This window comes from Liolophura sinensis, chromosome 2 (assembly GCF_032854445.1).
Source record: "Liolophura sinensis isolate JHLJ2023 chromosome 2, CUHK_Ljap_v2, whole genome shotgun sequence".
Taxonomy (NCBI): domain Eukaryota; kingdom Metazoa; phylum Mollusca; class Polyplacophora; order Chitonida; family Chitonidae; genus Liolophura; species Liolophura sinensis.
Window position 1 is genome coordinate 7420125 of NC_088296.1, and position 13008 is coordinate 7433132.

General features: G+C 38.7%; 1 protein-coding gene across 1 annotated transcript in view; it reads left to right on the top strand.

Moving 5' to 3' along the window:
- LOC135462858 (atos homolog protein A-like) overlaps positions 1–13008 on the top strand; it is a 46444-nt gene continuing 33436 nt past the window's right edge. The window contains exon 1 of the mRNA XM_064740144.1: positions 1–176. Within this exon, the coding sequence (XP_064596214.1) occupies positions 161–176 (16 nt within the window). The 5' untranslated portion in view covers positions 1–160. The remainder of the gene's footprint in view (positions 177–13008) is intronic.

Consider the following 13008-nt stretch of genomic DNA (forward strand, 5'->3'; position numbering starts at 1 on the left):
TTGAAGGCAAGTGGCGGTCGAAACACAGACGAAGAAAGTTGGGAATTGTGGGCGGAAAACAAACGAGGATGGCTTATTTCCACGGCAGGGCGTAACGAAGATGTCTGACGGACGTAACTGCTTCGTTTTGAGCAGGTGTTTTTAAGGGAAAGGACAAGAAATGAAGCCAGACAGCGGTAAGTCCTTGAAAATTTGTGCTCATCTTTTCGTTCAACGTTGTTGTCCGATCCCATTCGGATATTTCCGTAAAAGGCTGTAATGCAATCATTGATTGCCTTTTGTTTAACAGTTTAAATCGCCCTTTCCTCTCTCACTTCATTTAAATTCTCCGTAAACTGGCAGTGCCGTTTAACAACAACATTGTATCACTCTCGGCTCAGACTTTCAGGAAATGAAAAAATCAAAAAATCTGTTGAACAACTTTACGTCCTGAAATTTGGATGTCGTCAGCTTGAAAAACACCTTCTGTACGTCAACTTGAATAAGAAGTCAACTTGTTGACTGTCATTGTTTACGTGGACGCTCAAACTTCATTTGCTTCGCCTTGGCGTTTTACAACATTTGATATTCCCCGAATGTAGCGGCGATTATTATCTATATTGTGAATATAGACCAGTACATGTGACTTTGATAATCTGAAACCTAGGCCTACATGTGTACATGTCATGATGTGTGTAATGTGAGGCCTATATTATTCATCCTTGACTTGAAATCAAAGAGACTTTCTTAATTATCTCATACATACTGTACTGTAGCCACAAATGTATGTTGATTACTAGAGGCCTACTGATTCAAACATGCCCCTTTCTATAGGAAGTAAGCCTAATGGCCATTTCAGAGATCTCAGAGAATTAATGCAGATTTAGGGGAGACCGGGTGAGGGCTCTGGCAAACCACAGCAGCTAAAAGATGCGATTTTACTTCTGGTGTCAGGGGTGCCATTGAGTCGACAGACAGAATGAGATGTACCTATATATTAAAATCTAGCAATTAGCTGTCGCAAAACCACGCCTTTCACCTATGTTAGTTTGCGAGAGCCCCCATTTATGCCTATATCTGCATGAACTAGTAAGATCCCCGAAATGTCGATTTGGATTATTTCTAGATTTCACAGCTCTCACAATATGTGGGGCCTTAGTGACTATAAGCAATTGGCGTTGCTTGTGGGGGCCATTTGTTAGGTTTGTTGAAGAAGAACCACTTGTCTTTCACCAATGTAGAATATACATGTATATACGTCGTATGTCAAACAGTAGAAAGTTTGTCATTTAGACACAAGAGGTCTTGGTTTATCGTTGGTACTCACGTCTTATTGAAACACATGAAACGGACTGCTATATAGATCTGTAAGTGAGCTCATATATTGGATAAGATTACGATGTATGTGTACCTGACATCTCACAGCACTATGACTACACATACTGACTCACTTCATTAGTTTTAAAGGATACGTGAAACGTTTGGGGCTTGTTTTCTTAAATTGCAGTTAAGGATGTGACTTAATAATAAAGGCACAACAAAGCGTCTTAATTTTTTCGCCGTAAGACGTAAAAACCACAGTGTTTGTCATGGTTTAATTGCTGCATTTGTTTTGATGTTATATTAAATATAAATTCTAAATTGTAATTATATTAAACACAAATTGGTAGTGTTTATGCCGATCATGTTTGTGTTGTTCAGATGTCCCCCTGATTAAGCCAAACAACAGATATGGATTAAGATAAGGGAGGTAATAGTTAAATTTCCATCCCCCCCATTTTGTTGTTATTGCTATTATTATTATTGCTGCTATTATTATTATTGCTATTATTATTATTATTAGTAGTAGTAGTATTTTGAGTGATGAGAGCAGATGAAGCCTAGGTCAGACATACATTTATGCCGTACAAAGAAAGGTGAGAAAGTTGGTTGTACTCATACACATACATTGTAGGAAATGTGTTAAAATAAATAAATTACATGAAGAGTACATGTAGAAATATCACTTTTCCTAAATCCTTAAATCCTGTACACAATGGATATATGGGTATACATGCACATTGTAAATGTATATCCTTGAAGTTAAAGCCTTGCATTTCATCTGACACACATCTATGTGTATGTGGTTAACTTTTGCTTTTTGTCTTTCTCTGATAAGAGCACAACAGTTAAAAAAGAGTATATATGTACATGTGAGTGAACGGGTTGCCATGGTGATGTGTGACCATGCATCTATTCATAGACCTTTGAAAGACAGAGAAATCACCTAAATGGTTCAGTTCACAGTCACTTTTATGTACACGTACATGTGTGTGTGTTTGTACAGGGGAGTTCATATGTACCCTGAATGACCTAAAATGTCGTCCATGACTAAGTTTGCTCATTTTTCCGGATTCTGGGAGTTCTCCCTGATTTAAGAAAGGTGCTTTGAGAGGTGGTTGGAATTTAGGATGATATCCCACTGGAAAAATGTAAATTTAGCACAGAAGTAATATCTCATGACATTCATTTGCCTCCCAAAATGCTCTTTTTTTCACGCTCTCACGTGATTATACATGTTAATTCAAGCATTTTAGGAGTTGGTACATTTACACCAGGAAATATTTTTTGTTGAATTGAAAAAGAAATGATATGGTTTGTACCCAAATTCGTCAACCTGTCCGCGTGCTGGTGTGAAAGAGCAACTTTCAGTGCAATTTATGTGTATTTTTAATGTGATTTTGGAGACAAAACTACATTGGTTGGATTGACCAGTTGTCAATCTGTTTACTGTAAGTTGTATGAATAAAGATACATTGTGGCTAGGGTGTGAGTATAGTCATCATACTTCTTCTATGGCAGAACTTTACTTTTATCAGCCAGCTTACTTGCCTTCGGTAAGGCGTCTCAGTGAAGCAGCACTGGATAAAAGAGCAGTGGAAATCCGTCCTGCAAAAAGAACTCACATTACGTGCATTACATGTTAGGATTTCTTCATCATCGTATGACTGTTAAGTACGACATTAAACTTGAAGCACTTACTCACTCACTAAATAACATTTCAATGTTTTGACTGAAGTCTGCATGTTTTGACTTAAGTCAAAACTGGCTTTGTGGAATCGGCCCCAGACATATTTCTGTTCTGATGAATGAATACACTGGCTAATTGCATATTTCTGTTCTGATGGATGAATACACTGGTTAATTACATATTTCTGTTCTGATGAATGAATGCACTGGCTAATTGCATATTTCGGTCCTGATGAATGAATACACTGGCTAATTGCATATTTCTGTCCTGATGAATGAATACACTGGCTAATTGCATATTTCTGTTCTGATGAATGAATACACTGGCTAATTACATATCTCTTTTCTGATGAATGAATATACTGGCTAGTAACATATATCTGTCCTGATGAATGAATACACTGGCTAATTGCATATTTGTGTTCTGATGAATGAATACACTGGCTAATTACATATTTCTGTTCTGATGAATGAATACACTGGCTAATTGCGTATTTCTGTCCTGATGAATGAATACACTGGCTAATTGCATATTTGTGTTCTGATGAATGAATACACTGGCTAATTGCATATTTCTGTTCTGATGAATGAATACACTGGCTAATTACATATTTCTGTTCTGATGAATGAATACAATGGCTATGTGAATATTTCTGTTTTGATGAATGAATACACTGGCTAATTGCATATTTCTGTTCTGAATAATGAATACATTGGCTTTTTTCTGTCCTGATGAATGAATACACTGGCTAATTGCATATTTCTGTCCTGATGATTGAATACACTGGCTAATTGCATATTTCTGTTCTGAATAATGAATACATTGGCTAAGTGCATGTTTGTGTTCTGATGAATGAATACACTGGCTAATTGCATATTTCTGTCCTGATGAATAAATACACTGGCTAATTACATTTTTCTGTCCTGATGAATGAATACACTGGCTAATTGCATATTTCTGTCCTGATGATTGAATACACTGACTAATTGCGTATTTCTGTTCTGATGAATGAATACACTGGCTAATTGTGTATTTCTGTTCTGATGAATGAATACACTGGCTAATTACATATTTCTATTCTGATGCATGAATATATACTGGCTAATTACATATTTCTGTTCTGATGAATGAATACAATGGCTATGTGAATATTTCTGTTTTGATGAATGAATACACTGGCTAATTGCATATTTGTGTTCTGATGAATGAATACATTGGCTAAGTGCATATTTCTGTTCTGATGAATGAATACACTGGCTAATTACAATGCCGTGTCAACAAGTTTATGAAAAATGATGTACTGGAAACAAGCAACATGACAAACATATAACATGATAGGTACTTGTATCAGACTTACACATGTTCTTACATAGTCTGTATTAATATACAAACACACTCTGCCTAATGTTGACATGAAACTGCCTGTGGAAAATGTGACTAGTATAGCAGTACAAGGTCATCATGAAGGATATTAAGATGATCCACCCTCCAAAAACCTATAAAAGGAAGTTTTTATTAAACTTCACATGCTTTGTGCACAGTGAATTGCTTCGAAAACTACATGCATGGCAATACAGTGCACTTGTCTAATATCAAATTATTAAAAAGCCTATTCTCCAAAGCCTCTGCTACCATTCAATCTGTCCACCATATGTCTGGCTGCCAGGGCTGCTTATATACATGTAGCTTCTTTCGAGATTTATCTGCTGCCATAGTTGCAGAGTGGGGTAACTCTCATTGAGCAACACAGTTGTGACAGTTACAGAGAAGAAATAGCCCCAAAAGTGTTGAATTGATAGTAAGGAACATTTTACCGCTGTTCAAACAGGCAGTAAATCTTCCCAAGCATACATGTAAATCGATGTCAACCTCACAATCTTACAAATGAACTAAGCTGTTCTTATGTTGGCATTAATACAAATTGATGTAAAAGACATTTTCGGCGTCTACATGTTCACTACTGTGGCCTCCATGTCGACAGCTCACTAACTGCTATGATATAGGCTCCGAAAATTTTATTATTTTTCATGAACAGTCATGATTGCCATGGACCCTTTTAATTTGGCGAGTCTCACAACAGGTTGGTTAATTACGGTGACCAGACATTTGACGTTGGTTTATACGAGGGAATATTTAATGTTTCTTACCAATACTAAGGCATATTTGGGGCTGTTTCTCTCTGTTTGCTTGATGAGACTTACCAACTTTTCAACTACCGCTGCCACCTCCGTGTCTTGTTTTTTGGGATTAGCCCTCTTCCTCAAGGACTCTGATCTCGAGACTTCATAATGTAACATATGGACCTGCAGAATTTCTTTCATGCAAGTCATACTGAGCCCAAAGGTCAAGGTAACTGATAAATTAGGCATATCATAAAAGTCATGTTACCAAGTTTCAGTTTATCAAGGAAAGCTTTATGTTCAAATTTTGTGAAGCTTTGTGTAAAGCATCAACGTTGGACAATAGTTGGTCCCAGGTCAAGGTCATGCAGAAGTTGAATTTTTTGAGGAATGCTTGTTTTTTCACATTTTCCAGTGAGATTATATTTACAGGTAGTATTACACTTTTCCAAACAAGAATGAAAACAGCAATAAAATATTTTTGGTGTGTAAAGCTGATAATTGAAATCTTATACGTCACTTCAATGAGATGAGACTTTCAAATTTTCTCAAGCGCTCAGGCCATCAACATGTATCATTGATCATATATGTGTACTGCTGATTGTGGGGCTTTTGTTGTGCAGGGCATGTGTCCATCCCCTGATCATAATAGAGATTCCCCTTCAGCCATGTTCTAGAAAATAGCTGTTGGAAACATTTACCACTGATTACATGTATGTATGCTGAGCTCTTGAGTGTCTGATTTTGGCCCCCTACAAGGCCTGTATATGGGCTACCTATGTTGTGTACTAGCTAGAATAGTGCTTACGTTTAGATTTCCTCATGCTGCAGGTGTCTAACGCATCAGACTATATAGTGTGTGCAGTACATTAGTACAAGTACCTGACCCACCACTCATCCTGTAAGAGCCCTGGTAGCTTTAGGGGCTTTGTCTAGGGCGTTGATGGATAAAACAGACAATTTGTGTCAGCATCCAGGGCATGTCTTATGTTATCAACTCTGTTGTAAGAACATTCCTGACCTTTGACCTGGTTTGAATTTCCAGAGAAACCTGTTATGGCCATGGTCAGATGTGCTACCATGTTTCATCTAAAATTGAGCTTTTTTTCAAGTAACGCATTTTACTTGATTCTGATTAATTCATCGACCTTATGGGACCACCAGAGGTTTTGTTGTGAAGATTAATTAATTTTTTGTCAGAAGAATTTATTTCTTGGCATTAAAAGCATTAATTTATGTTTTTTGAAATGCCTCTGAAAGTGCATTTTTACTGACCAAACTTAAGGTGAAATACGGTACTGTACATATGTACTGTGTTTGGCCTGGAACACCCCACAAAGAGTGCATCTTTAGAGGATAAAAATTAGGTCATAAAGTATTACTTTTGGTGGTAAAAATACACTTTCCCAATAGGATATCATCCTATCTTCCACATAAAGCTAAAAAATAATTAAGATCAGTAAAAACTCTGAAAATTCATGCAAAATAAGTAACCTGATCATAGACAAAATTTTTGGTAAAATACGGTGGGTACTTTACAGTTTAGTGGATGAATATTTACGTGTATAGACAGTTAGATTGCTTAATTCCCAAGCCATCAAGCTGTCATTGAACACACACCTACATGTATATGTGATAGTTGTCATCTAGCTGAGTAATTTGAAGCACATTTCCATTAACCGCAGACATCACACGTTCTTGTAGCACCTTAATTTTGATTTGAAGTCATTATTCAGATGCATGTAGATTCACTAAGTCTCTGGCCCCCAATAGCACAGTCGGTAGAGCGTCCGCTTTGGGAGCGGTAGATCCAGGGGTCAATCCTGGGTCGGGTCACACCTAAGACTTTGAAAGAGGAAGTTGTAACTTCCTCGCTTGGCGTACAACATTTAGGGGATAGTACGATGACTGGTTGGTTGTATAATGGCTCGAGCAGGGCGGCTTACTTGGCTTTGGTAAGTCGTCTCAGTGAAGTAGAACTAGGTAAAAGAGCGGTGGAAATCTGTCCTGCAACAAGGAGGCACATCACATGCACTCTAGGGATTCTTTTGTGGTCATATGACTGAAAAATTGTTAAATACAACATTAAACTCACTCACTAGATTCAAGATGGTGGAATATTCCAGGCACTCTGGTTTCCTCCACCCATAAACCTGTCCTGTGTCAATGAAATATCTTTACCATGGCGATCAATGAATGAATGAATGAATCAGTCAGTCAATCAATCAATCAGTCAATCAGTATCCATTTTCCAGCTAACAGGGAGTGACCTGCGTGTACAATGGGGGACTTACATGTACAAAGACGCCCAAATTTACATGTACAGTTCGTTCAGTTCGTTTGATTTTTACCACACTACATGTACAGGTCGTTCAGTTCGTTTGATTTTTACCACACTACATGTACAGTTCGTTCAGTTCGTTTGATTTTTACCACACTACATGTACAGGTCGTTCAGTTCGTTTGATTTTTACCACACTACATGTACAGGTCGTTCAGTTCGTTTGATTTTTACCACACTACATGTACAGGTCGTTCAGTTCGTTGATTTTTACCACACTACATGTACAGTTCGTTCAGTTCGTTGATTTTTACCACACTACATGTACAGTTCGTTCAGTTCGTTGATTTTTACCACACTACATGTACAGTTCGTTCAGTTCGTTTGATTTTTACCACACTACATGTACAGTTCGTTCAGTTCGTTTGATTTTTACCACACTACATGTAAAGTTCATTCAGTTCGTTTGATTTTTACCACACTTCATGTACACTACATGCATCTTTTGTCGCAATATCGTTAAAAGCAATGGTTATATAAGTCATATTTGCATTTCAGACGGCCGCCGTGTTTTTTAATAGAAATGTTGAGAGACCTCGCTGTAAACGGGAGCTCACGTGAGAATGTCCTAATAAAAGACCTGCAAATTACATTTTACTTTGGGTGGGTTATGGGGCTTCTGTTGCTGAGGGGGTTAGCACGCCAATAACCCAGGAGCCTCTCACCAATGGGGTCAGTGTGAGTTCAAGTCCAACTCATGCTGGCTTCCTGTTCAGCAGTATGTGGGAAGGTCTGCTGTGGGTGGTAGTGGCTTTCCCCCTGGCTCTGCCCGATTTCCTTCCATTATAACGCTGACTGCCATTGTATAAGTGAAATATTGTTGCGTATGGCATAAAACACATTGAAACAAATAAGATCAAATTGGGTGCGTTATCTTCTCCACTCACCCTGATGGTATAAATTTATGGTACAGTATTCAGCCATTGTTGTGCAATATCCTCCAATTCTAAACATGTACATGTGAGATTTGAATGCAGGTTAACTCATCCAGCACAGTCAATCAACCCTGAATGAAGCTTTACGCCAACTGCACTACCACTGTCCAATGAGCATGAACTTTCCAGAGGTCACAGGTGACTGCTTGTGACCTTTGTAGCAGAGTTCACAGCTGTTCCAGTAACCTCAACCTTCCCCAAAGTCCCTAGAGATTTAGGTGCCTAAGCAGATTAACACAGCATGCATGGTCATCTCATTTTAATATTAGGGGTTTATTGATCTCTAGCAGATAATGTGCATAGCACATGGATGTAGTGGAGTCGCCTGTTTGTATTAACATGTACTCAGCAACAACTCCCATTGCAGTTGACTGCATTTATGCCCACAGCTGTTGCATGGTGATCTGCCTTCGCATTTCACAACATGGGGGTGGGGGCGGATTATAAGACTTCATTGAGGATGTTACACCTTTGCGCACACAGTACTATATAATTGCCCTAAAATTTGCTTGAAAAAAAAATGGCCTTAAATACATATCATAAAACATGAAGTAATGAGTTCTTGCCAACAAAACTGAGCTTATGTGGTAAAATTATATCAGTTAGAAAAAGTGTGGATTTCTGCGCAGTTATATGGACTTCCAGCATATCTATGTGCAGAGCGTGTGTTGTTACGTGTCACTGACTAAAGGCAATTTTGGGTGTAGCAAGTTTTTTTTGTATCATTTTTTTTTAAGCATGATACATGCAGCAAACTAAATCATAAAACACATTCCTACATTGTGAAGATGAAATGAGCAATTTAAAGTCAAGGTTGAAACATTGCATCATTGACAGTAGATCATATCATATTATATCATATGCGCAGCACAGGAGTTTGATGTGGTAATACATGTAGCTGTACATGAAGGTACCATGCATCTGTAGTTCAGACAGATGAACTGTCTGCCATAATCCTGGCATACAGAATATTATCCCTGTGTACAATAAGTCAGGATACCCTAATTCCTCGACTTTTTGTCGCATTTATGGAAGATCGAGCCATTAACAGTACAGTTTATTTTGCATTTTTAATTTGTTTTTGAAGATAAAACTTGAATTGGTTGAAGTGGCAGTTTGCAGGCTTCACAAAAAGTAAAACTCAATCAGTCTACACAGAATAATGTCTTCAGAATACGCTTGAGTTACAAATACCTTTCAAACATGCAAAAATGTTAAAGAATTTACCGTATATATATATATATACATCTTGTTACTTGGTAACATGATTGTGTTTGTCGAATAGCTGCAGGGAGGTTTTTAGAAAGATGTACTCCAGGCTGACATCCAGTTGGTTCATCAGTCCATCCTTTCTTACTTGTTTTTAATGAAATAGGTAATGCAGGTAACTTCGAAACTGGCATATCATTAAAGTGGTTTCAAAAAAAGAATGGTGCACATATTTTGTGATAAACAGTATATATACAAATTATTATTATTATTATTATTATTTTTTTTTGGAGGTGTTTGGGGAGAAATATTTGTTAAATGTAATGTATACTACTTAAGTTTTATTTGGCAATAATTTTTGGGTTGAAAAATGAAGTAAATGTATAATATTTTAATTCCATCCAGATACATGCAATTTACACATACCGTAGGGAATTGCTCTTCACTTTAGTAATATATGCAGAATCAGGTGTTGCCTTCCCACCCTACTTCCATTCATAAAGCTGCAGGCCTATAAGCCCCCCACCTTCCCAAACAGCCCTCCCCCACCCCCCCAAAGCGTGACCAGCTGCTGAGCATGACCACATGCCCCCATGGCCTGATCTTTCACATGTTCAGTCATGTCAGGGTGTCCCGGGGTCTAACACATGGTAAGGATCCTCTGTTCTCACATAATATATGCACATGTACATGTATTCACATACATGTAGGTAACCCAAGTATAGGGTGAGTGTAGTATGTGTATCTAAAGAACCATGCAAAGTAGGTACATATACGTCTCTTAATCTGTTCACACTTGCAAAGATAAGCTGGTATAAATCACGAAAGTGGCTTAAATTTGAGCCAGTTTGACGTCACCTATGTGAACGCAAAGTTGGAGCATTTAATCCGGTTTATTTGCCCCAGCTAGCGATGTGGCTAAAAGCCAGTTTCCGTATGTGGGAAGATCTGTCAGCAACCTGTGGATGGTCAGGGGTTTCCCCTGAGCTCTGCCCAGTTTCTTCCCACCATAATGCTGGCCGCCGTTGTATAAATGAAATATTCTTAAGTATGGCGTAAAAACACCAATAAAATAAAATAAAATAAATAAGCCAGTTTCAGGCTTGAGCCGGTTTATCTGTGCCATGTGAACGGTAACTGAATTAAATGCCTCGGCTATGTGAATGTCAGGATGATGTCATAATTATTAAACTGGCTTTAATGGGACCGTATGAACGGGCTAATCCCTGAACTGGCTTAAAACCGGTCTGCATGCATGTAATTGTTTTGCCTCTATAAGAAGTGACATTCGTATTTGGGGGTATGCGCCACTACACTCGTGCAGTAAAGCCGCCGTGATCAAATTAGGACCCATTCGCAAACAGTGGCCTTTGAAATTTCTGTTTTTCACAGCCAATAAAATGGCAAGCTTTCAAAGTGACACTTTGTACTTTGTGTGTTCAGTTTCTCTATTGTTTTTATTTCAAGTTACTGCGAATTGGGACATGATTTTCCTATGCAAAATTTCAATGAAACACATATTTATGTACCAAGGCTGTTGAGTGAAAATTAGCATCTACTTCCAGTGTAATGCGAGATCCTGCGACATTTCTGTGAAAAAATGGTGTCCTTCTGAAATGTGAAGTTGACCTATGCATGTTTATGCACTTATAACTCTCTTTTTAATGATGTTGTTGATTTAATTTTATTTCGTGTTTTATGGACGTGCGCTTAAACTTATTTCTATTCTAATTGAAATGACGCAAAGTATTACCTGCATATACAGCTAAAGAGATTTGCAGGAATGAAGACGATAGGCAAACAGTCAAGATAGGATATACTGGGTTAAAACGGCCAACCATGCAGGTCACACTTGTATGCACACCAAATAAATGTTCACTACCTGAAACTAAAATTATCAAAATTTTGCAGCGATGATTCTGTAAATCCTTTTAGCATTTGTGATCTTTGGCCCAAAAAATTTTCAGCCATTAAAATCATTAGCTTCATAGCTGCTCTGAGCCAATCATCAGTACACTTTTTAGTGACTTGACTAGAGTACTAGAGGTGAAAACAAACTGAATTTAGCCCATGCAAGATAGGCCTTGATTTACTTATTTGTTTATTTTATTTGATTGGGGTTTTACGCCGTACTCAAGAATATTTCACTTATATGACGGCGGTGAACATTATGGTTGGAGGAAATCGGGCAGAAACCCGGAGGATACCCACAACTATCCGCAGGTTGCTGACAGACCTTCCCACGTGAGCTGGACTTGAACTCACAGCGACCGCATTGGTGAGAGGCTGGTGGGTCATTTCGGCATCAATAAAATTTTGACATGAATAATGAAAAACATACCTTTTAAATAAGAATTATTTTCTGGAAAAGTAATCAGAATGTGCCTAACCTTCCAAAATGATAGTTTTATTGTCCTGTACGTACGGTGTCAGTGACCAACATAGTCCCTATTCCCTTGTGCTCTACTGGCTTGACCAGTGGTCAGTTAATGCCCTGGTCAAGGTCCATCAGCTATGGATCTATGTGACCACATGAGTGATTCTTGTAATCGCCTGTATGTCTGTCACAGGGGATATGTATCTATCCATCATGTGTCAGAACCACAGGGTTGCCCATCCACACATTGCCGCTTATATGACCAATACACCTAACAAAAGGCAGACCACTTCAGTGGCCTAGTGGCTAGAGCGTCCACCTCGAGGTCAGGAGACCCAGGGATCAGACCCGGGTTGAGTCATACCAAAGACTTCTCTTGGCACTCAGCACTGAGAGGTTAGAGCAAGGAAACATGACTGGTTGGTCTGGTGTGAGTGTAATGTGGTTTGGTGGGGTGTCATGTCTGGTGTCTTCGGCATAATACTTCAGTGGTGGCAGCATGGACTTTCCCTGCGACAAGAGGCCACAGTATATATATACACACACACACATACCTAACAAGTCCTCCTTGTCGTCATATGACTGAAAACATTGTTAAGTACGAAACACCAAGCATACACACATAGCAAATGGTGGTCACTGGTTGAATGGGTCTAGCAGTACAGTGAATTGCACAGCCACAACAGACTTCATATAAACATGACCCATATGCCCCAGCACCAAATTATGTACTGATATGGAATGATATTCAGTTATGCAGTTATGCACAGGTGGCATGTTGGAAGGGATTTCTGCCCTGCAAGAGTTAACAACACTGTACATGCATGCTCTACATGTACATGTAACTGGAGAAGCTGCTTGAATAAAGCTATCAGGGCCTCCGTGGATCAGTTGGTTAGCGCTCTAGTGCAGAGTAATGACCCAGGAGCATCTAACCAATGCGGCCGCTGTGAGCTCAAGACCAGCTCATCCTGGCTTCCTCTCTGGCCCTATGTGGGTGGTCTGTCAGCAACCTGCGGATGGTCCTGGGTTCCCCC